General features: G+C 30.5%; 3 protein-coding genes across 6 annotated transcripts; 1 reads left to right on the top strand and 2 right to left on the bottom strand.

The window, feature by feature from the left end:
* Positions 1 to 1,024: 1,024 nt before the first annotated feature.
* On the bottom strand, positions 1,025 to 8,680 carry LOC121215541 (expansin-A4). Its single transcript, XM_041090289.1, has 4 exons — positions 8,572 to 8,680; positions 2,463 to 2,604; positions 2,033 to 2,351; positions 1,025 to 1,354 (listed from the first exon to the last, which is right to left on the bottom strand). Exons 1-4 carry the CDS (start codon positions 8,578 to 8,580, stop codon positions 1,045 to 1,047), a joined length of 780 nt encoding a protein of 259 aa, XP_040946223.1. The 5' UTR covers positions 8,581 to 8,680; the 3' UTR covers positions 1,025 to 1,044.
* On the top strand, positions 2,481 to 4,769 carry LOC121215542 (60S ribosomal protein L30). 4 transcript variants are annotated; one of them, XR_005911459.1, is made up of 5 exons: positions 2,481 to 2,705; positions 2,791 to 2,896; positions 3,186 to 3,287; positions 3,726 to 3,777; positions 4,565 to 4,769. XR_005911459.1 is itself a non-coding variant. In XM_041090291.1 (4 exons), the coding sequence occupies exons 2-4, from the start codon at positions 2,801 to 2,803 to the stop codon at positions 4,639 to 4,641; spliced, it is 225 nt and encodes a 74-aa protein (XP_040946225.1). In that variant the 5' UTR covers positions 2,481 to 2,705; positions 2,791 to 2,800; the 3' UTR covers positions 4,642 to 4,769. The 4 variants fall into 4 exon arrangements, 2 of the variants coding, with proteins under 2 accessions (XP_040946225.1, XP_040946224.1); XM_041090291.1 differs by lacking the exon at positions 3,186 to 3,287; XM_041090290.1 differs by lacking the exon at positions 3,726 to 3,777.
* On the bottom strand, positions 6,993 to 8,687 carry LOC107950151 (expansin-A4). The gene is made up of 3 exons (XM_041090288.1): positions 8,430 to 8,687; positions 8,001 to 8,319; positions 6,993 to 7,322 (listed from the first exon to the last, which is right to left on the bottom strand). Exons 1-3 carry the CDS (start codon positions 8,578 to 8,580, stop codon positions 7,013 to 7,015), a joined length of 780 nt encoding a protein of 259 aa, XP_040946222.1. The 5' UTR covers positions 8,581 to 8,687; the 3' UTR covers positions 6,993 to 7,012.
* Between the last annotated feature and the right edge of the window lie 15,365 nt (positions 8,688 to 24,052).

Below are 24,052 nucleotides of genomic sequence, written 5' to 3'. Positions count from 1 at the left end.
AGGTTTCAATTTATATGAATCTTTTTATAACATATTAAATTTTATCACACTTATAATATGGTTGAATGAAAATAATTTTTGTTATAAATAAAAGAGTTTTTATATGAATTTGTTGATTTTGTATTCGATTTTCAAATAAATTTTTTTATTTTTTTTATTCGAAGACTATATAGATATATGAAAAAGAATGAAAGTACTCTTATAATTATATAAATTACCTTTTAAAGTAAAAATATTTTAATAATTTTATAATTGAATTGATGTCGAGTTGACTCATAACATTAATTCAATCAATCACTTTATATATAGATACCACTAAAAGTAACAAATTTAACATTAAAAATAAAATTTTAATTGAGTGATAAATTTAATTTTTTATTAATCCAATTAATGTGGATTCAAATTTTATAATATGCATATTTTTATTAACTTTTGTTAAAATAAAAAAAAACAAAAAAAAATTAAAATAATATAAATTAATTAAATTAATATTAATTTATAATACAACCCAAACATTGAGACAAAATAAAGCACATTGAATAAGAAACAAACCAGATATATATATAAATTCAACTAAACATATAAAGAGACACTTGCCAATCCAGTACTACATTTCAACACTTGGGCTGCGGGCTACATCTTTGTGCAGCCACTTCAGTCCTCACCTATTTTTCTTCACTTTTCTCCTTTACCACAAAACTAAAATTAAAATTAACAAAAAAAAACCCTTAATTCACACCACAGAACAATACAAAGCAAAATAAAAGTTAAAAGTAAAAAAAACCCTTGTACTTAAAATTTCAATTGACATCCACACCCAAAAACCCTATTCCTTAGAAAAGAAGTGTAAGCAACACCAAGTCCAATTGGTTAAAATGGAACTTCACCCTAGATCAAGGGTAAAAACGGTGTGATGGATTATGGTGGGAAAGCTTCAATTCCTTTTTTCTAATAAAACCCTAAACTTCGTTTAAAGTTCTATGGGGGTTAAACTTAATAATTGCTAACTTTTTTGGGGGGGGGGGGGAGGGGTTGCAAAATCTATCAAACCCTGAAATTTTTGCCGGTGAATGTTTGACCAAACTGCCAATGGGCAGGAACGATGTTCCAAGAGGTAGAAGTGCGCCTGTCACTGCCTGTCACCCTGAACGATAGTGATTGACCAACCAAAACCGCATTTGACTGCCAGTTCTGACCCCAGTTCCGGCTCATGCTCATCCAACCGGTCCTCGAGCCTTTCACGCTCACCTTCACGATATCCCCTGCACCCGCGACATTGGAGATCAACACCAAGTTGAAGTAACGGAAGCCATTGATTGTGAACCTTATCCCTCCCCTCTTCCGGCATGGCACCCTGCGTAATTATATAATAACCGTGAGCCCTTATTTTTTAACATGGAACACGGAGCATGATTGTTGGTTTTTGTTCAACAAGACAAGAATCAAGGTTCCAAAATTGGTCTTCAAGTACTTTGGAGACTGTGCTGTCGTCCTCTCATTTTATAATGAATGTTTTTTAATTAAATAAAAATATATTCACACGTACCAACATGTGACTCTAAACTTAAGTCCGATAAAAAAACAGGTAAGGTTAGTGAGTAAATGAGGAGAAAGAATATGGGTATTTTGGTAAAATTGAAAGTGGCCAGAGATAGACAGTAATAACTCTTCCGCTCTGACACAGACCTCACCCAAGCTTGCATCATAAATACGACACAACTCTTAATCTTTTATAACGAAAATAAATAGGCTTCCTATGCATTAACAGCATTAATTAAACATTTAATATTTGTGTATGCCAAAATAGATAGTATTGTTAATAACTAAAACTGAGGTTTCATTACTCGTTTTGATCCTTCAACTTCAATTCGTTTCAATTTAACCCTTCTAATCATATTCTGTTTTTCAGTCCAGCTGTTCATTTTCACATTAAATGCAACCAATTGAAATTTTCTGTAGTTGAAGGACTAGTGTAAAATTTAACCATTCTGGTCTAATTAACCAAAAACCAAATGAGAAACAGAGCACATACCGGCGGTAGGAAACGGGGACAATGCCGGCACGGTACTCAGCAATCTTGAGGAACATGGGCATGGCAAGGTCAAAGTGAGTGCGAGGAGGGTTGCACCATCCCCCATTGTCGTTTGGGAGGGCATAGTTTGGTGGGCAAAAGTTGGTCGCCGTGATGAAGATGGATGGGCTCCCCGAATGACACCACTTTGGGTCACTGCCACACTTTATCTCGAAGCAAGCACCGCAGCTTAACCCGTTGTTGAACAATGCCGTGCTCAGTGCCGCCGTGCTGACTCCGTACCCTTGGCTGTACAAGTTCCCATAGCCACAAGCCCCGCCTGCAAGGAAAGAAATATGTGAAATAAGGACTGGGTTTTTTTAGAAGCATTTGAGGGATAGGAGTGAAATGAGGCAAAAATGGGGGGATAATGAAGGTACACATAACATACCCATGGTGCCCGAAGCATCAGCACCGCCGTAGAAGGTGGCATGGGCATTTTGCCATGCTCCACCAGAGTAAACTCCTGGGATTCTAGCTTCACCCATCATCCACATTGAAGAGATAAAGATCAAAACGCTTATTACATTCACCATTGCCATTTTTTTCCCCTTCAATTACTTCAACACTATGATAAAAGTCTAAATCTTCGCAGGCAGCGAGGGTTATAGCCGAAGAGAAATGGGGGTTGAAGGTGAGTGTTAAGGGATAGGGTGAAGGGGTTATAGCCGAACATGCTAATTCATTTTTATGTTGTTGATGATGGTATTTTGATGTAGAAGAAGACCCATGAGAGCATTAACAACAGATTGGCTCTCGTTATGGAAAGTGGGAAATACACTTTGGGTTACAAAACTGTTGTCAAATCTCTCAGAAGCTCCAAAGGTATTCCATTGTTTCTTTAAAATTGAACTTATTCCTCTCCCATATTGAAATGTCGAGCAATCTGGTTGTTGTTTTGAACATCTCTGTCACTTGTAGTTTGTTTTGTTATATGAAAAATGATGGGTTTGATTTCTTGTTTTGAATAGTAAACTAAAAGTGAATGAATTCCATTTTGGGAGATAGTGTTTAAACAGATTTTGTTTGAAAATCGATTTTTCCCTTTGTGTTGCTAATATAATGTTGATTGAGCATTGGAAGACATGTATACTTATTTTGTTGTGTGTTGTAGGTAAGTTGATTATTATTGCCAACAACTGCCCTCCTCTTAGGAAGTCGGAGATCGAGTATTATGCCATGTTGTGCAAAGTTGGAGTTCACCACTACAATGGAAGTATGTTCCTTAACCTATCATTATAATTATTTAGAACCAATGTTTACTTTTCATGTCACATTGAATCGAAATCCATTTTACGATCCCTTCCCTTGCCCTTTCAATTCTTTAGTTTTAGTTATTTTTGAAAAGCTAGATAGAATTGCTTTTTCTAGTGCTGCTGATGGAAATGGTAGAAGGAACGTCTAATCTGTATGTCACTCAGAAGCCATTTGATGAATTTATTGATATGGACGATATTTTTTTTAATTGGTAATACTGTATCTTGATGGAAGCTAACTGTTATTCTAGTTTTCACATGTAAATTGTGATTGTGGTTTGCTCAACTTAGAAGGATTGCTGAACTTCAAGTAATATAGTTTGTTCAATAATGTTGTTCGTTTTAAATTAGTTGTTGGAATTTTCTGTTTTCATTTTCATTTTACCCCTGTTGTCTAGGCTGAAAATGATGCTGTAGGCCAAGAACTTCAGAAACAACTGGAGGCTGCTGGTACCTTTCCCGCATCCTTTTTACATTCTTTTTTATGTAGACTTGTCTTAGGTGTGATTTGCTTTTCCAAGTCCTTGAAAAGTTATATTCCCCGAATCCATATATGCATTGAGTAGTAGTGTTGTAGCAAACATAAGCATCTTCCATCTTCTTATAGATAAATAAGAGAGTGAGTTAGGCTGCTCAATTTCAACATATGTTTGACCAGTGGCTAAGTTTGCTTTGATTCTGGCATTTGTGTTGTATGCAAGACATAGGATGTTTGTTTCATCTCTCATTCTTTTAAACTTTCAGTTCATTTTGATCTACTAATATATGTGTTGTTTGGCCAAATTCAGCTATTAGACTTTGTACTTTGCTTAAGTTGTGGATTTAGTACATGTACTTTTTCGAATTCTGAAATTGTAGTCTTAACAGCAATTAAATCTGTTTGGTTAAATTCTACTATTAGCCCTTTATTGTGCTTAAAAGTTGTAGATTTAGTCCATGTTATCTGACAGGAACATTTTTAGTCATTTCATTTTTCAAGTTTCAAAATTTCAATCTTAAAGCAAATGACAGTCATTAAATCTATTAAGTGGTTTTCTTTATTTTGAATAATATGTTAAAATAGCAAGCTGACATGGCATTTGTAATGCAATAATCTATTTGCCGCTTCAAAATTTTAAAATAGCAAATCAAAGTACAGGGACTAATAGCAGATTTTAACCTATGTTGTTTTTTTACCTAGAGAAATTAAGCTCCCCAGTTTAAAGTTCTAACTATCTGTATGTTATTTCCTTACCAGTGAAGGAACTGAAACAGGTTCAGGAGTTATTCAGTCAAGCAGCAGATAATTGTCTCAACTTGAAGAAACCAGATTGAATTCATTTCCTTGAACAATCCCTCCTTCCATGTTTAATTTTATTGTCTTTATATTCGTTTAATCCTAGGATTCTAAAGGTTTATTTATGTACTTAAAAAGTTAGTACAAAATGTTCCATTTGGGCTTCTGATTCTCTGCACTAGAATTCAATCAAATTACTCTTTTATGTTTGTAAAAAAACCATGTTTGCTGTTCCAATAGCAGTGTCAGTGTGCATCTAACAATTCAAATCATATTCATTTGCAAAGAATAGAATCTGAATCAGTCACACATACAACAACAATCACAACAATCACAATTGTAGTCTTAACATTTTAGCCGTCAAAAATTACTTTGAATTTTTGTTATAAGAATATTGATTATTAAGAATATTGATTATTAAGAATTTTATTAAATTATATATTTTAATTAAAATATATTTAATAATAATTATGTTAAGTTATATTTTATAGTATCATATATTATGATTTTCGTAAATTAATAAAATAATTGCATTTTTAAGGAAAAAATGGAGTGATAATTTTTACGACCACCAATATACTCAGACAATAACTATCATTATTATTCAGAGGTTCAAACTACATTATGATTCTTTAACAGTAAGATAGAAATGTTGATGCTTATTTTAGTACCAAGTCATATGGGGCATATGGCTCAATTATTGGATCTTTGATGAAAATAATATTGCTCACTGCTGAACTCCCTTTTGAACATATCAATTCAAAGGCTTAGCAATTATAATGTCTTAGATAGAGTTCGTTGACATATTATTTTCCTTACATGCATACATGGTGGGTATTCTTCATTTGAGGAGGCTGCCACCTTGTTGGGGGAAAAAATCCAGGCCGTTGGCGATAAAATCAGTAAGAGTATTGCCTCCGAGGTGGTAGTTCAGCAGAAGTCAGAAGAGAAGATGGAAGAGAAAGCTTCAAATTTATATTCAGCCTTATGGTCAATTGAAGGTTTAACCGACGATCAGCGGTATGATGCTTTGAGTAAAATTCCCGATCATCCAAATCAAATGATCGTTTTCTTTAGTTTACCTTCTGTTGCCCGATTGGAATAGGTCAGAAGATTTCTTTCTCACCATTAAATATCAATGTTCAAACTTTTTGATGTTGTAAAACTATATAACATATGGATTATGATGTACAATTTCATTTTCATCTAACTTTTTCTTAGTATAAGTTAATTATGTTTATGCAGAAAATAATTCTCAAGTTATATTTTTATTTTTATAAATTCATAAGAACATTTATGAAATTATATTTAATAATAATTATTTTAAATTGTATTAAATCATATATTTTAATTAAAATATATTTAATATTAATTATTTCAAATTTTCATTTATCATATATTATGATTTGAGTAAATTCATATAAGAATATAAATTATTAAAAATTTTATTAAATTATATACCAAAATTATAATGTATTTAATAATAATTATGTTTAAATATGATTAAATTATTTATTATTGATATTAATAATCTTATTAAAATTTAAATAACAATAACAAATTTCTGCTAATTATAAAAATTTTATTAAATTATATATTTTAATTAAAATATATTTAGTAATAATTATGTTTAAATATGATTAAAATATTTATTACTGATAATAATAATCTTATTAAAATTTAAATAACATTAACAATAATCATTTACCAAAACAATTTTCTGCTAATTATAAGAATTTTATTAAATTATATATTTTAATTAAAATATATTTAATTATAATTATGTTTAAATATGATTAAAATATTTATTACTGATAATAATAATCTTATTAAAATTTAAATAACAATAACAATAATCATTTACCAAAACAATTTTATGCTAAGGGTATTCTAGTCATTTTAGTTTTTTCCATTATGCTATTACACCTCTATTCTATTCAACCAAACACAAGATTACTATTACGCCTCTATTCCATTACATTCAACCAAACAGTGGATTAGCTATTACACCTCTAATCCAATACACTTCTAATCCTAATACACTTCTAATCCAATACACCTCTAATCCAATACAGCGAACCAAACGCACCCTTAATTCATCCCACAGAACAATACAAAGCAAAATAAAAGTTAAAAGTAAAAAAAAACCCTTGTACTTAAAATTTCAATTGACATCCACACCCAAAAACCCTATTCCTTAGGAAAGAAGTGTAAGCAACACCAAGTCCAATTGGTTAAAATGGAACTTCACCCTAGATCAAAGGTAAAAACGGTGTGATGGATTATGGTGGGAAAGCTTCAATTCCTTTTTTCTAATAAAACCCTAAACTTCGTTTAAAGTTCTATGGGGGTTAAACTTAATAATTGCTAACTTTTTTTTTGGGGGGGGGGGAGGGGTTGCAAAATCTATCAAACCCTGAAATTTTTGCCGGTGAATGTTTGACCAAACTGCCAATGGGCAGGAACGATGTTCCAAGAGGTAGAAGTGCGCCTGTCACTGCCTGTCACCCTGAACGATAGTGATTGACCAACCAAAACCGCATTTGACTGCCAGTTCTGACCCCAGTTCCGGCTCATGCTCATCCAACCGGTCCTCGAGCCTTTCACGCTCACCTTCACGATATCCCCTGCACCCGCGACATTGGAGATCAACACCAAGTTGAAGTAACGGAAGCCATTGATTGTGAACCTTATCCCTCCCCTCTTCCGGCATGGCACCCTGCGTAATTATATAATAACCGTGAGCCCTTATTTTTTAACATGGAACACGGAGCATGATTGTTGGTTTTTGTTCAACAAGACAAGAATCAAGGTTCCAAAATTGGTCTTCAAGTACTTTGGAGACTGTGCTGTCGTCCTCTCATTTTATAATGAATGTTTTTTAATTAAATAAAAATATATTCACACGTACCAACATGTGACTCTAAACTTAAGTCCGATAAAAAAACAGGTAAGGTTAGTGAGTAAATGAGGAGAAAGAATATGGGTATTTTGGTAAAATTGAAAGTGGCCAGAGATAGACAGTAATAACTCTTCCGCTCTGACACAGACCTCACCCAAGCTTGCATCATAAATACGACACAACTCTTAATCTTTTATAACGAAAATAAATAGGCTTCCTATGCATTAACAGCATTAATTAAACATTTAATATTTGTGTATGCCAAAATAGATAGTATTGTTAATAACTAAAACTGAGGTTTCATTACTCGTTTTGATCCTTCAACTTCAATTCGTTTCAATTTAACCCTTCTAATCATATTCTGTTTTTCAGTCCAGCTGTTCATTTTCACATTAAATGCAACCAATTGAAATTTTCTGTAGTTGAAGGACTAGTGTAAAATTTAACCATTCTGGTCTAATTAACCAAAAACCAAATGAGAAACAGAGCACATACCGGCGGTAGGAAACGGGGACAATGCCGGCACGGTACTCAGCAATCTTGAGGAACATGGGCATGGCAAGGTCAAAGTGAGTGCGAGGAGGGTTGCACCATCCCCCATTGTCGTTTGGGAGGGCATAGTTTGGTGGGCAAAAGTTGGTCGCCGTGATGAAGATGGATGGGCTCCCCGAATGACACCACTTTGGGTCACTGCCACACTTTATCTCGAAGCAAGCACCGCAGCTTAACCCGTTGTTGAACAATGCCGTGCTCAGTGCCGCCGTGCTGACTCCGTACCCTTGGCTGTACAAGTTCCCATAGCCACAAGCCCCGCCTGCAAGGAAAGAAATATGTGAAATAAGGACTGGGTTTTTTTAGAAGCATTTGAGGGATAGGAGTGAAATGAGGCAAAAATGGGGGATAATGAAGGTACACATAACATACCCATGGTGCCCGAAGCATCAGCACCGCCGTAGAAGGTGGCATGGGCATTTTGCCATGCTCCACCAGAGTAAACTCCTGGGATTCTAGCTTCACCCATCATCCACATTGAAGAGATAAAGATCAAAACGCTTATTACATTCACCATTGCCATTTTTTTCCCCTTCAATTACTTCAACACTATGATAAAAGTCTAAATCTTCGCTCTCTTTTTTATAGTAGAGAGGCAGCGAGGGTTATAGCCGAAGAGAAATGGGGGTTGAAGGTGAGTGTTAAGGGATAGGGTGAAGGGGGGGGGTACTTAAAGAGGAGGGGGTCTATCTCTTCAAGGATGGATTTAGGGCCCCATTGTTAGGAAAATTCAAACCAATCATCATTAATGTTGCTTTTGTTTGAAATCAATTTATATTTTTTCTCAAAAAGTGTTCTTCTTAAAAAAATTGTTTAATTGTAATTTTATTAAAAATTGAGATTAATCTTTTTAAATTGTATTACCATTGAATTAAGATTTTTGTCTAAATTTATTTTGATTTAAGGTTATACATACCTAAGTTTGATTAGGTATAATTTTATCTAAATTTATTTAAATTTAAATTTTAATATATTTTAATTGTCAATGAAGATTGATTTTTAATTATGATTTAAATGTGTTATTTGTAATTATATAAAAGAAAGGAAAAGAAGAAACTCCATCTACCAATTTATAAAGTGTGTGAAGTTGATATGGATCAAAGCTTTAACGCACTTAACAATTAACAAAGCATCTATAACGTGGAGATAGGGACCCACTTAATCCCGTAATCGTCGGCTCTTATAGAACAGCCCGCCGGACTTTTAACTGTGAGTGGGGCACATACAATGCCAACTACTCGCCCCCATACTTCTTTTTTGCCCTCAAGACCCCGTCGTTTTTTACAATATATTGCTACTATCTTCAAATTTATATTTTTATTGTTTTTGTAACACTGTTAAAATGGAATGAGATCGATTAAATATAGTGTTAATAAACACGAATTTTTAATGACTTTAATTAATATTGGCAAACGGTAACTACTATTAGCCAATGTTGATCGATGGTCAAGAAGGTTAACGTCAACCAATGTCAATTGATTTTTTTATTAAAATAATGTAACAAATAGAATTTGCTTACATGGCAAGTATATTTAGTTGATAATGTGAACAACCTTATTGTTCCATGTCATCTCATTTCAATAATGTTACAAAAATGGATTGAAATGTGCGATATGAATCAAATTCATGTACCAATTTAGATAATAAAAAATTAATATCAATTTGAACATTAAAACCAAATTTAAATATTAAAAGATATGTTTTTCATTTGAAATTAAAATTTTCCTTCTTTATAAAAATTTAAGGTTTAAAAGGTTGCATTTATACTTGACAATTGGACTTGTCAGGTTAGTTTTAAGGCGAGTCAATTTAAATTGAGGTAATTTATATTCTAATTTTTTTTGGATTATTTTGGATTAATTAAATTTAGGTTCAACTGATTTTAATGTCATGATTTTTTAAGATTAAATTATTTCAAATTTTTATTATTTAGATTTAAATTTTGTTTTGAATATACTCATTTTAATTTTAAATTATTTTAAATTAGAATTATTTTATATTCGAATCATTTCAAACCTTCAATTCTCTATTACGAGTCAAATTTGACAGCTAAATGTAGTTTATAAAATGTTTTTGTTTTTCAATAAAAAAGGACAAAAACATGAAAAATTATGATTTCACTTCTCAAAGAACATGCATGCTTAACTACGAGTTTTGTCAATTAATGCACATTATTAGGTTACAAAAGCACCAAAATACTCTCGTTTTTTTAAAATTTCCTTTCTTTTCTAAGGAATACAGCAAAAGTTGGATTTCGACAAAAAGATTAAGTTAGGCATAATTGTGTCTATTCTGGTTTTACCTTCATGAAGATTTCACAATCCAATGGTTTAATTCAAAGAGAGCCATCACTTATCTATAAGCCGATAAAGATGGCTTAGTTTAATGTTTTGAGAAGATTAAGGTTATGCTTTTTGACCATTCAAGTTTAGATTGGGTTGGATTCAATCAAGTAATCGAATCCATTTGATCAATCTATTTTTATAGTGATGATTGATTTTAATTTATCTAGTATATATTGGGATCTATACCTTTAGTATAGTGATATCGTCATATCTTCTGTACTTGTAATTTTTCGAATAAATTAATTTAATAAATTCTATTATTATTATTATTATCTATTGTATATGATCTGACTCGTGATTAAGTCTACTTAAGACTTAGATCATGTGTACAAAATTAAAATTAATGAATTATATCTCTTTAGATAAAATCTTGTGTCCCCATTGTCAGTATCACTGCTCCCCTGTTCTTGCAATTATCGATTTGCCTCTTCAATATCTATTATTTGGAAATTTAAATTTAAATTTCTATAATTTAATTTTAAGACATGATGTAATAATCTTCCATGCGATCAATAACGCTATCTAAAATTTCCATTAGTCACATTAAGGTGTTAATTATAATATATATATATAGAACAACTTTTTTTTATCTTTTAACGTTTATATTTTTGCTAATTTAATCCTTATTTTTTAAAAGTACATAAAAATATTACAAAATTCAAAAAAAATTGTTCATGTTTTCAATAAAAAACCAAAAGAAATAATTTTTTTTAAGAATTTCCAAAAAAACGAATAAAAATTAAAAACTCTTTAAAAGTAAAAAAAAATATTTTAAAAAATATATAATTTTCAAATTTTCAAAAGAAGAAGAAGAAAGTATTATTTACTCTTTGAGTGATAACGAGGTTTCTCTAAAATCTAAGCTATATGTTCGGTCTGTATTAAATCAAACACATTTTGACTCTCTTTTTTTGGGCCAATTTGAACATATTGTGATGGAAATTGTAATAGAATCGTTAAATTATTTTGGATTTGAGCCATTTGAGTTGGAGTTGAAGCTTAGGTTTTAAATATTTCAAATTCTGATCATCTCAAGTTACTTTTTCAATTCATTTTAATTAATTATGGATTGTTTTATGTTTGAGTTTAAATCAATCGATGCGAATCAAGATTGATTAATCAAATTTTAATTAACAAAATCATACATTTAAAATAACTATAAAAATAGAGTTGAAATTTTATAACTTCATTTTTCAAACAACATGCATGCTTAACTACGAGCTTTGTCAATAAATGCACTTTATTAGGTTACGAAAGCACGAAAATAGTCTACTAGTCGGATTTGTACCAGAAAAAGAAAAAAGAGATGAAGTTAGGCATAATTTGCCTACTCTTCTTTTCTACGTGAAAATTTGACGATGGTTTAATTGAAAGAATAAGTGGACTAAATTATCACTTATCTATAAGTGCAGAAAGTAGCTTTAGTTTAATGTTTTGAGAAGATTAAGGTTATGCTTTTTGACTATTGTTCTACCAATTTCATATATTAATGCTAATATATTAAATGCTTAATCCACACTTTAGTGCTCGAACTATATCCGTTTTTTATTTTGAAAAGTATAGGACTTAGAATGATCCAATTGAATAATATGGACTAAATCTATAATTGTATGCATAATACAAGACTAGTAATTGAATTTAAACAAATGGATTTAATTCTTACTATTTAGATTAGGACTAAAATTTCAAATTAAAGTACAATGACTAAAATTGATCAATTTAAAGTACAACGGACCAAATTCACAACTTTAAAATTAAGTACTTATGAAAAATAGTCCAAGCATTTTTCTAAATATAGGCATAATACCAAATTTAGCCCTCAACCCATCTTTTATCAATTTGGCTATTATTTTTTTTAATTAAATTTGATAATTAACCTTTCAAAAACAGCTAAATCGATTTTCAACAAAAATAATGACTAAAATATTAATTTTTAATGTTGTTGGCGTAACAACCCTCGTGGCAGTCGATGTGTATTTCATGTTGACATGACACTATTTGTCTTATATTCAACAAATAATTTAAATTTTTTAAAAATATTTGAAAAAAATTTTAAAAAAATCAAATTAAAAAAATAAAAGTATATAAAAAGTTCATAAAATTTTTAAAAAATAGCATGAAGTACATGTTGATTACCATGCGGGGTGCCATGTTTTAAAAATTAACATTTTAGTCAATATTTTTGTTAAAAATAACAATTCAACTTTTTTTTAATTCGACTATTTTTAAAAGGTTTAGTTCCAAATTTACCTAATAAAAAATAAATGTCAAATTGACAAAAAATATACATATTAAGGACTAAATTTATCACTATACGTTTAATATATTACGATATTCTATTCCGTAAATATATTTTGTTGACATTATTTCTCAATCTGCCCCTTTTTTTTCCCTAAAAAAATATAGATTATTGATGTATTATAGGTTTAATATATTATTTGGTATCTGAATTTGATATATATATATATATGTATTTAATATGAAGCCTATGTTTTGTTTGTTCAATATGATATTTATATTTAGCAAAAATTATATATTTTAATATTTAAAGGTAACAATGTTAACTTTTTACATAAATGTTTAATAATATCAATAAAATATCATGTATTTAATGACAATTTCATTTTTATATTAAATATTATTATATAATTTATATTTTAAATACTAATAAATTATATTAATTTTTTATAAATAAATTATCATAATAATTTTTTATTTTATCAATAAATATAATGTACATGCTAATAATAATGATAATACAGTATTATTTTTAATTTAAGGATAAAATTGTCATTTTCAATCTATTCCTTAATTATTCTAAAATGTTATTTTGTTCAGCCAAACAACATAATACCTAAACTTACTCATGGGTTAGGCCACCCGGCCCGAAGGCCTGACCGAAAAGTGGGAGGGTTTAGGTAAAAATATAGGCTGAAAAATGGGCTTGAGGTAAAAAAGTAAAAGTAGTTTAAAAAACAGGTCGGGCCTTGGGTAAGGATTTTTGGCATGACCCGGCCCGACCTGAATTCACCAAATGACAAAAAGGATATGCTATTTTTTGTAGTTTTAATGCCATTTTCTTATTGTTTTCTCCCTATTTTGCTATCATTCCATTATTATATTACTACTATTTTGTTGTTATCATTTGAATATTGTATAACACTTGTTTTATTGTGAATTTTGTTATTATTTTAAAGGCATTTGCTTGTTAAGTTGCATTTATCTTAGTGTTATTTAAGTATACATATTTTTTTAAAATTTATTTTAAATTTTTTGGGAAGTATTTATTTTAATATTTTTAGTATTTTTGATGTATTATATATATTTAAAAATTATATAAAAATTAATACGAGTAGGCCTAAATTTTTAGCTGGGTTCGGCCCGTACCCGGCCCATGAGCACATCTAATAATACCTATTCCATGTCTATTTTATTTCATCCAACCAAATTATTGTTATGCTTATTTTATTTCATTATAGCTCTATTCTATTTTCCTATAATAACATTCTATTATAGTTTTATTTCATTCTAACGAACCAAACATACTGTTAGTGTTTAATTACGGTTTTACAGTTGATTTGATGAAAATTAATAATTAACTGTTAATATTAGCAACTAGTTTTCATTAAATGAGTTTTAAAACTAAAATAGAATCATACTCATTAAACTGTATTTAACAAATTAAGCACAAGATTAAACAATTTCACAATTAACATTAAATTTATTTTAGTAACAAAATCATAAAAAATTAAATCTAATAATATTAACTATTAATATTAGCAAGTAATTTTCATTAAATCAATTTTAAAACTAAAATAGAATTATACTCATTAAATTGTATTTAACAAATTAAATACAAGATTAAACAATTTTACAATGACATTAAATTTATTTTAATAATAAAATCATAAAAATTTAAATCTAATAAAATCAATCCTAAAGTCTAAATTAAACCTGTCCATGGGCGGCCCGGCCCGACGGCCCGCCCGAAATATGGGAGGGTTCGGGTAAAAATATAGGCCCGAAATATGGGCTTGGGCAAAAAAACGAGGCCCGTTTAAAAATGGGCCGGGCTCGGGCTCAACTTTTTTGGCCCGGGCCTGGCCCGAATATAATAAATATATATTTTTATTTTTATTTTTTAATTTTAAAATACATTAAAAATATTTTTTATTTTTTTTTATTTTTAAAATATTTTTTGTGTTTATTAAAAACTGGGCCGGGCCAGGTCGGGCTCGGGCTTATTATTTTTTCTCGGGCCGGGCCTAAGAGTCAGGCCAAAATTTTTTCCGGGCTCGGCCCGGCCCGGCCCATGGACAGGTCTAGTCTAAATTAAATAGTAAACCATAAATGGTTTATCCAATACAAGTACATTAGATAAAAATGGGGCAAATAACCAAAAAAGGCCGTTTTTTTCAAAATTTACCGAAATGGGCCGATTTTTTAATTATTTACCGGAATGGGCCATTTTCCGCGAAATCGCGTCCACGTCAGCGCAATGTCAGGGTACGCGCAGGAAATCGCGTCCACGTCAGCGCGATTTGCTGACGTGGCATGAATAGTGTGTTTTTAGCTTGGAAAACTTTGAAAGGCCATAACTTTTGGCTCGGTTGTCCGATTGAGACAAAAATTTTTTTGATTTCGAATAACTTTTCGAGATCTACGCGCTGGAAAACTGCTTAGAGATGAATAGGGACTAATTTTTAAAGTATAATTTGTTAGTTACGAGTATAGGAACTAAAGTGTAATTATTTCAAAATTAGCACGAAATTTTTGTATTTAAGAATATTTGAATGTTATGTAAGGATGAAATTGAATTTGAATTGAAAAATGAAGCTTAGATTTGAAAATATGACTTTTTAGGTTTTCGAGACTAAATTGAATAAAATGGAAAATTTTAGGGAACTTCTCAAAAGTGGAATGAGCTGACTTATACCTATAACAGGATGATATAAGACAATTCTGTAAAAAAAAGATCCGGTGTTTACTTCAAATAAATGAGGAAAATAACGATTTGAATGTTTCAAAATTCAATTTTAAACCGAAAAAATCAAAATTTAGGGGCAAAAAAGGATCTTTTTCGACTAAAACTTCGGCAAACCGCCTTGAATTTTGAAACGATTTGAATATTTCGGCGGTTTGCCAGCGCGTAGATCTTGAAAAGTTATTCGAAATAAAAAAATCGTCTCAATCGGACAACCGAGCCAAAAGTTATGGCCTTTCAAAGTTTTCCAAGCTAAAAACACACTGTTTATGTCACGTCAGCAAATCGCGTCCTAGAGGGCGTGATTTCCTTCCACGTCAGCAAATCGCGCTGACGTGGACGCGATTTCCTGCGCGTACCCTGACATCGCACTGACGTGGATGCGATTTCGCGGAAAATGACCTATTCCAGTAAATAATTAAAAAACCGGCCCATTTCGGTAAATTTTGAAAAAAACCGGCCTTTTTTGGTTATTTGCCCATAAAAATGCAAATAGAAAAAAATATTAAATTCTTTTTATTTTTTATTTTAAAATTTTCCTCATAGCCATGTGCATGTGCATGTGACAAAAAGAAAAATCTATTTTCTAAAATTTACGTCATTTACGTGGGCCAAACATTTTTGCCCACGTAAGGTAGGGAAAATATTAAAAGATTTGATGCGGACCCAGCCTGACATTGTGGTTCATCATAGCATCTAATTAGAGGCTGCCTCCCCCTCGCGTAGTCCCCTCCCCATGTGATTCCTAATCATTCTTTTCTTGATTCATTTGCAATTTGCATTGCTTCAAAAAGCCAAAGTCTATAGAAAAAGCAACTGCACTTAAATGTCTTTATTGACTTTTGTTTTCCTTTTTGGTAAAAAAGAAAGGGTTTCTTAGATTTTGATTTTTTCTTTTTCAATAATATAATCGCCCAAGAGAGATTCTTTTGGGTTGAGCCGCCGTCGAAGCGGTGAATCTAGATAACCAGCTAATGCGTGGCTGTTTTGTGATCTGAAAATGGCTTAGTTTTGTGTTTTTGACTGTTTAGACCCTTCAGCTCACCCGGACTACCGAGATATTTATTTGTTTGTTAATTATAAATATTTTTTAATAGTATCATTATAGATTTTGATCATATCTACTCTTTTAATATAATGTCTAAAACTATTCATAGCTATAAATAGGAGGATAATACCTTTCAACACTCGAACTCATATTTTTCAATATTAACAATAAAATCCATATCAATTGAGCTAACACTCAATCAACTAATTATAAATATTTATATTTAAATGATGGACCTTTGTCCTTGCTAAATAACTCATTCATTTGTTTTTAAGTAAGTCAAATGGTTAAAAAAAAAACATTTGTATTTGAAGTGGCTTTTGCTTTCCCTATACATGTTTGCAATCTTTCTATTTGTCAATTACCTAACCAAAGCACTTTTTTTTATTTTACATTATATGCTTTGAAAATTGAAAACCCATTTTTCTCTCGTTATTATCTCCATTCTAAGATACTAAAATTATGAACTTGTGCTACTGTTCGTCTTTATTTGAGGGATGACAAATCCCAATAAGCTAAAACAATTTTAGATGCCTTTTCATAATGCTCTTTTCTGTAAATATTGTTATGCAAACCAAGGGTTTGACTCTTGTAAAACAATTAGAAAATAATTCATTAAAAATGACATAATTATTAGTTTTTGGCATGCACTCTCTCAGCCACTAGTTTTATTTTTTTAAATATCAAATCACCTAAATTCTATATCTCACTTACCTTATGGATCCCAATCATTATTAATTTTCTTTAATATCTTATTATTTTTGCTGTAAAACCAAGGAATCTTATCATAATTGGGCATGCAAATTGGTCAATTGCAGTTGCATCCAATATAAATACATTCAAAATCTTCAATTTCAAGCTTGTCTATTAATTTGTTTATTTATGTTCTAAAATTCAAGCTACCAACTTTATCTGCATATTTGAAATTAATGCTAAATATAGGTTTTCAACTGTAGACATTATGAACTAAATAATAAAGGTGAGAGCTTTAGGTCATCTGGGTCTAAACTTTTAACTAACACGATCAATATGATAGGTGGGTCAATATTTAGAATTTGTATTTGAAACATTATCTATGTGTAAATCTGGTGAATTATATATTAATATATATTTTTTAATTTTTAAAAATATATCTTTAAGCCTTTATGTTGTTGACGAAGGCTAAAGTCTTAGAATTTCGATGATCGAAATAGGGGCGAAGTTGGGAAAAAAAGTTTAGAGGGCGGAGGTTAGGTCCTGCCAGCCCCCTTAAATCCGTCTTTAGATCTAAATTCAACTCTCATAAAGCATAAATCATGTGTGAATTATCTCCAAATTTATTATGACTTAAGTCCCATGTCCTCTTTAGAACTATTTTAATTTGACTTTGAATATGTTTCAAATATTTCAAATATTTTTTAACTCAAATTGATTCAACACGTAAATTTAAAAACTGACAAAGCATTAAATATAAATGCTAATATTTATCAGCTGAATCATGCCACTCTAGGTGACTTTGAATTTTCAGTCCACAGCCACCACATCTCCATCAAATGAGCTAAAATTGCACGGTGTTTTTGGTGATGGGGGTTGCCTCAATTTCATTTTCAGAATGAGATACATTTAGCCTGGGGTGGTGGAAATTTGGGGTGCCCTTGGTCTTGGGTTACTGCCATCCCCATTCTTTTGGTGCTTTAATTGTGTTACCTTCCTTATTAAAGATTGGACATCGACAACTCAAATACCCTTTTGAATCAAACTTTATATATTCAACATACTTTGGAAACGTACGACATATACATATAAAATCTAGGGGCAAGGATGAATTTGAATCCGCATAAAACTAACACGGTTTTGTTTACGTTCTTTCATAATTTTTTTTATAATTAATATTTTAACAATCTAACCATTAAATTTATCAATATAATTGTATTTGTTATGCATGTAAAATTTTGAATCAATATGATATTTCTATTATATAGATCTAAAATATCGTTTATATTAATATATATGCAACACCCCTGAGCCGGCCTAGAAGTTTCGACTAAATCAAAGATGTTACATTGATCACCAAAGTGATCCATTAAAGTCATTCCTTTACTTGTATGAACATCGTTTTCTAGTGTTTTTAAGAAAACATTCATCATTCAAACCAACTTTACTTAGTAATCCATTTACAATATTATTAATGTGAAGTTAAAAAAAAGGTTAAGGAAAGACTTTATTAAAACTTTAAGGGCACGTTTGGTTCGCTGTATTGGATTAGAGGTGTAATGGAATAGAGGTGTAATGGAATAGAGGTGTAATAGCAAATCAACTGTTTGGTTGAATGTAATGGAATAGAGGCGTAATAGTAATCTTGTGTTTGGTTGAATGGAATAGAGGTGTAATAGCATAATGGAAAAAACTAAAATGACTAGAATACCCTTAGCATAAATTTATTTTGGTAAATGATTATTGTTATTGTTATTTAAATTTTAATAAGATTATTATTATTAATAATAAATAATTTAATCATATTTAAACATAATTATTATTAAATATATTAAATATATTATAATTAAAATATATAATTTAATAAAATTCTTAATAATTAATATTCTTATATGAATTTTCTCAAATCATAATATATGATACTATAAAAGATAATTTGAAATGATTAATATTAAATATATTTTAATTAAAATATATGATTTAATAAAATTTAAAATAATTATAACTAATAAATTATCTTATATGAATTTGTATAATTTAAAATAATTATTATTACATATAATTTAATAATAATATATAATTTCATAAAATTATTGATAATAATTTTTCTTATATGAATTTATACAATTTAAAATAATTAATATTAAATATAATTTAATAATGATATATAATTTCATAAAATTCTTAATAATAAAATGTTCTTATATGAATTTACTAAAATCAAAATATAACTTGAGAATTATATTCTGCATAAACATAATTAACTTATATTAAGAAAATGTTAGATGAAAATGAAATTCTACATCATAATCCATATGTTATATAGTTTTACAACATCAAAAAGTTTGAACATCGATTTTACTTAATTAAACCAAAAAAAAAAACTTTAATGAGAAAAAAATTCCAAAAAGATCTAACTCTGCAAAAAGAAATAAAATATCCAACTGTTTTACTTAACTAATCAGTTTGCTTTGCGTTGAGATCTTATTTATCTTTCAATTTCCAGAGCTAAAATGGATCAAGAGTGCTGAATTGAATTCCTCGTTCATGAAAAGTATAGCAGAGATTACTGAAGTTACCAAAAACAATTAAATTAAAATACAGTATTTAAAACAAATGGCGACAATAGATCAAACGATGCCATTACCTATTAAGTGCTTAAAGAACACCATATCCCTCAGAAAACAATACATTAGAAAAACTAGAATTCCATAATGTCTTAAAAAGTTCCTAACAACATGACATGACATGAAATGAATAAACACCATTTAGAAAAGAGATGTTCCCTTCCCCTTCTTGTCGCCACCAATTTCAAAATGCTTGCACCTCTGCAACAACACAAGACACAAACACCAACACATTAGCTCATCAAGCAAACACATTGGTCAACAAAGGGTTTTTCTCAATGCACAAACCTTGATTGGATGCTGGGATACATGCTTGCAACCCTGGCATTGCAGCCTCAGCACAATCTTCTTGGTGGTCTTGGCCTATTCAAACCATACAATGCCATTAATATTATATAACATGCTAGGAGTCTTGAGAAATAGCAATGATCAGAATGACAAAATGAGTTAACACTTCTTACTAACTAGTACCAGAAGATGCAGCATAAGATATTAGATCCTCTCTCGGTGTATCGAGAAATAGCAATAACTAAACATCCTTTACTAACTAGTATTAGAAGATTCAGCATAAGAATTCTAGATATTTTGGTTATATAACTAAACACCAAGCAAGATACAAAAGACAAGTGAAGAGGAATTACCTTCTTGTGGAACACTAGTTTGGTTTGACCACCATAACCTGATTTTTTTAAGCAAATTTCTACCGCATTTTTAATCCAATTTGATGTTCTTAACCAACTGCCATTAAACATTTACAAGAAAAAGAGAGAGTCAGCTGTTAATTAATAATAACTAATTAAATAATCATGCAGAGCTTAGTTACGCAATATTTATTGCGTCATTAGGGAATATATTGACCTAAGCAAACCTTGTATTCATCAAGCTAAGGCAGAAGATATCTATGCATTAATTTCAACCCCATAGTGTGGCATTGAAAAGGTTCTGAGCATGTTAACAAACTGATTTGATTATTGATGCAAGAACGAAAATGATAAGAATCGGGTTGAAAAACAGGTAGTATAATCCATGAACAAGCAACAGAATGTGAATCCCATGCTGCGAAATGTAATAAGACCATGTTTTTGCATGGGATAAGCAAACCAGATAGCATACATAAACCTTAAGACATAACATTGCAAAAAAGGATAATCATCTAGGCCTATTGAGCAGAGGTTTGATTCTACAAGAATGAACATGGTGCAACTTTACGACAAAAACTTGATTGCGATTTCAAGCTGCATATAAAGCAAGCAAAGAAGTAGAATTAGGTTCTAACTGACCATAGTGCAGTGTCATAGTGAACATATAGAAAGCTTCATAGCTTCCAACTTCATCCGGGTTCGAAAATTAACAGCCTATTGAAAAAAACATGCCTAATATGCCACAAAAGTGAGAACCCTTGTAATAGCCCGATTTTAGGCTTAGTCGGAACAGTGGTTTCGGGACCACAAATCCGACGAAAAAAAAAATGTAATGACTTGAATTTTCAGAGGTGTCGGAACGGTGATTCGAGATCACTAAATTCGACAAATGGGTAGAAAATATTATTAATTTAGTAAGTATAAGTTAAATATGAAGTTAGGAAAATTTTTGAAATAGTGAATAGTGCACTAGAAATAAATATTAAAATAATTAGAATCGAAATGAGGTATCAAGACCTCGGGGATTTTAAACTGAGCCATAAATATTTTTATAAATATTCATGGAGTGTTAAAAAGTTACTATTAAAGTTTCGTTAAGAAATTTTAAAGTTCCGATAATTAATTGAACAAAAAGGACTAAATTGTAACAAATGCAAAATTTTGGGAAATGATTAAATAGCTTAAATGATAAAAGGAAGAGGGCTTTAAAGGAAATAGACCCAAGGTCTATTTGGGCTGGACGGCAGAGGCATGAAATCAGCAAGAAAGTAAGGAGAATTAAGGGCAAAATTGGAAAATTGCAAAATTTGCTTAATAAAGTTAGGACCCAAGTGGAATTATCTAGATTTCTCTTCATTTTTCTGAATTCTCATCAGCTAAAACACCATGGAAGGGCTTCTTCAAGCTGGTTCTTCATATTTTTATTACAAGTAAGTTCAATTCTTGACTATTTCTTGAAATTTTTGTATTTTTATGACTTTTACAACTAGGCCCACTTGTTAAATCCATTAGTTTTTGATTTTATGAAAGAAGTTGAAAGTTGATATGAATATGTGCTGGAAGTATATGATGATTTAGCATGAAATTAGAGCTTTAAACTGTTCATATGCTGATTTTATTGAAAGAATTGAATAGAAAGTGAATGTTTGGGACCTAATAGTAAAAGAGTTTGAAGATAGAGTTATATGTGGAAATTCTGAATTTCAATAGTTGTGTAACAACTTATAATGTCTAGTAAAGTACTAATTGAGAAAATTAGATTAATTGAGGGGTTAATTGAGAAAGGACCGAATTGTATAAACTGTGAAATTTGGGGCAAAATGGAAATCAACATTTTGCACTAAAGCAGTTTTGGACAGCAGCAGTAGTGTAACTTTGAAAAATCACCAAAAATTGTAGAGATTGAATTAGAGGATGAATAAAATATGAAACTAAAGCTTATTGAGTCTAGTTTCTTATAAAAGAAATGATGTGAGCAATGGAATTGTAAATCATGAGATATAATAGATTTTGTGAGACAAGGTCAGAATGAATTCGGGTTCCCCTGTTCTGACTTTGGAAAATCATTAAAAATTGTAAAAAAATTATTATGAGTTATAGTTTATATGGTTAGAATCCTTAATGAGTCTATTTTTAGAAGAAACAAGATAAAACATCATCCGAATTCTGTACAATGAGATAATTAATTTTTAGTGAAGAGTGGTCGGAACTGTCAGACAGCGAAACAGGGGAAAATTTAAAGAATAAACTGTACTATTTGGCTGAACCAAAAATTATGAAAATTTTATGGTATGAAGATATGTGAGTCTAGTTTCAGGGAAAATTAACGGATCTTAATTTGGAGCTCTGTAGCTCCAGATAAAAATAATTTAGTGACTCTGACTCGGATAAACAACTTTGAATATACATGTTAGTGAATATTGAAATTATGGTTAATGTTGTTTAAGTGTGTTATACACATTAAGGATGTGGAATGGAGAGGAGGAGGAGGAAATTTGGGAAATATATGAATGATTCGTGTATAAATGGTCATATGTTTGATTATAACTCATAAACGATGAAATATGAATGATGCTTATTTTTGTGCATTATTGGTCATGGTTTAAGCTCATGTGTGAAAATAAAGTTTCATAGTATGTGTGTATGGTATATTCAGTATATGATTTGGCATGAAATAATACCATGAATGGTTTATGAATTAACACATGTTGGTAAGCCTGATATATGAATAAATGATCAAATTGAGCGGAACGCCGGATTTGAGTACTTCTGATCAAGTGACAAAGTGATAAGTGGTAGCTTTAGCTACACTTATCTGATCAAGTGACAAGTGGAAAGTGATAAGTAATAGCTTCGGCTATACTTATCTGATCAAGTGACAAGTGGAAAGTGATAAGTAATAGCTTCGGCTATACTTATCTGATCAAGTGACAAAGTGATAAGTGGTAGCTTTAGCTACACTTATCTGATCAAGTGACAAGTGGAAAGTGATAAGTAATAGCTTCGGCTATACTTATCTGATCAAGTGACAAAGTGATAAGTGATAGCTTCGGCTACACTTATCTGATCAAGTGACAAGTGAAAAGTGATAAGTGATAGCTTTAGCTACACTTATCTGATCAAGAGACAAGTGATAAGTGGCTACACTTATCTGATCAAGAAACAAAGTGATAAGTGGCTACACTTATCTGATCAAGAAACAAAGTGATAGGTGGCTACACTTATCTGATCAAGAAACAAAGTGATAGGTGGCTACACTTATCTGATCAGGGACAAGTGATAAGTGATCATACGTAAGACCATAGTTATACTATGGCAAAGTGAAAGTGAAGTACTCAATTTTTCGTGACCGTTCCCTAATTTGATTAAGGATGGTAAGTGACAAATGGGCCCAAAAGAATTAAAGTAAATGGATAAGTGGTAGTGTATTTATATCAGGACGATGTTGTTATTCAAACTAAAGTGATATTTTCATTGCTAAATTGAGAATTTCATAAATGTGTTATTGAATGTTATAATCAATAAACATTGAGTTAAATGGTAAATACGTATTAGTTTTGAATTTGATGTCATTGAATTGCACGTGAATTAAATGGAAATTGCTAGTGATATGATTTAAATTATGAGCATGAGAAATTGCGAATTGAATGAAATGGA

The sequence above is a fragment of the Gossypium hirsutum genome, chromosome D03 (assembly GCF_007990345.1).
Source record: "Gossypium hirsutum isolate 1008001.06 chromosome D03, Gossypium_hirsutum_v2.1, whole genome shotgun sequence".
Taxonomy (NCBI): Eukaryota; Viridiplantae; Streptophyta; class Magnoliopsida; order Malvales; family Malvaceae; genus Gossypium; species Gossypium hirsutum.
The sequence above is the reverse complement of the archived record's forward strand: the minus strand, read 5'-3'. Positions and strand labels throughout refer to the sequence as shown.

Bases quoted from the DNA above. Each gene is read 5' to 3' on its own strand.
- LOC121215541 (XM_041090289.1), bottom strand. The intron at 2,352-2,462 runs GTATGTTATGTG...CTTTCCTTGCAG, and splicing joins TGATGCTTCGGGCACCATGG to GCGGGGCTTGTGGCTATGGG. The intron at 1,355-2,032 runs GTATGTGCTCTG...ATAATTACGCAG, and splicing joins GTCCCCGTTTCCTACCGCCG to GGTGCCATGCCGGAAGAGGG.
- LOC121215542 (XM_041090290.1), top strand. From the start codon at position 2,833: ATGGAAAGTGGGAAATACACTTTGGGTTACAAAACTGTTGTCAAATCT. The intron at 2,897-3,185 runs GTATTCCATTGT...TGTGTGTTGTAG, and splicing joins ATCTCTCAGAAGCTCCAAAG to GTAAGTTGATTATTATTGCC. The intron at 3,288-4,564 runs GTATGTTCCTTA...TTTCCTTACCAG, and splicing joins AGTTCACCACTACAATGGAA to TGAAGGAACTGAAACAGGTT.
- LOC107950151 (XM_041090288.1), bottom strand. From the start codon at position 8,580: ATGGCAATGGTGAATGTAATAAGCGTTTTGATCTTTATCTCTTCAATG. The intron at 8,320-8,429 runs GTATGTTATGTG...CTTTCCTTGCAG, and splicing joins TGATGCTTCGGGCACCATGG to GCGGGGCTTGTGGCTATGGG. The intron at 7,323-8,000 runs GTATGTGCTCTG...ATAATTACGCAG, and splicing joins GTCCCCGTTTCCTACCGCCG to GGTGCCATGCCGGAAGAGGG.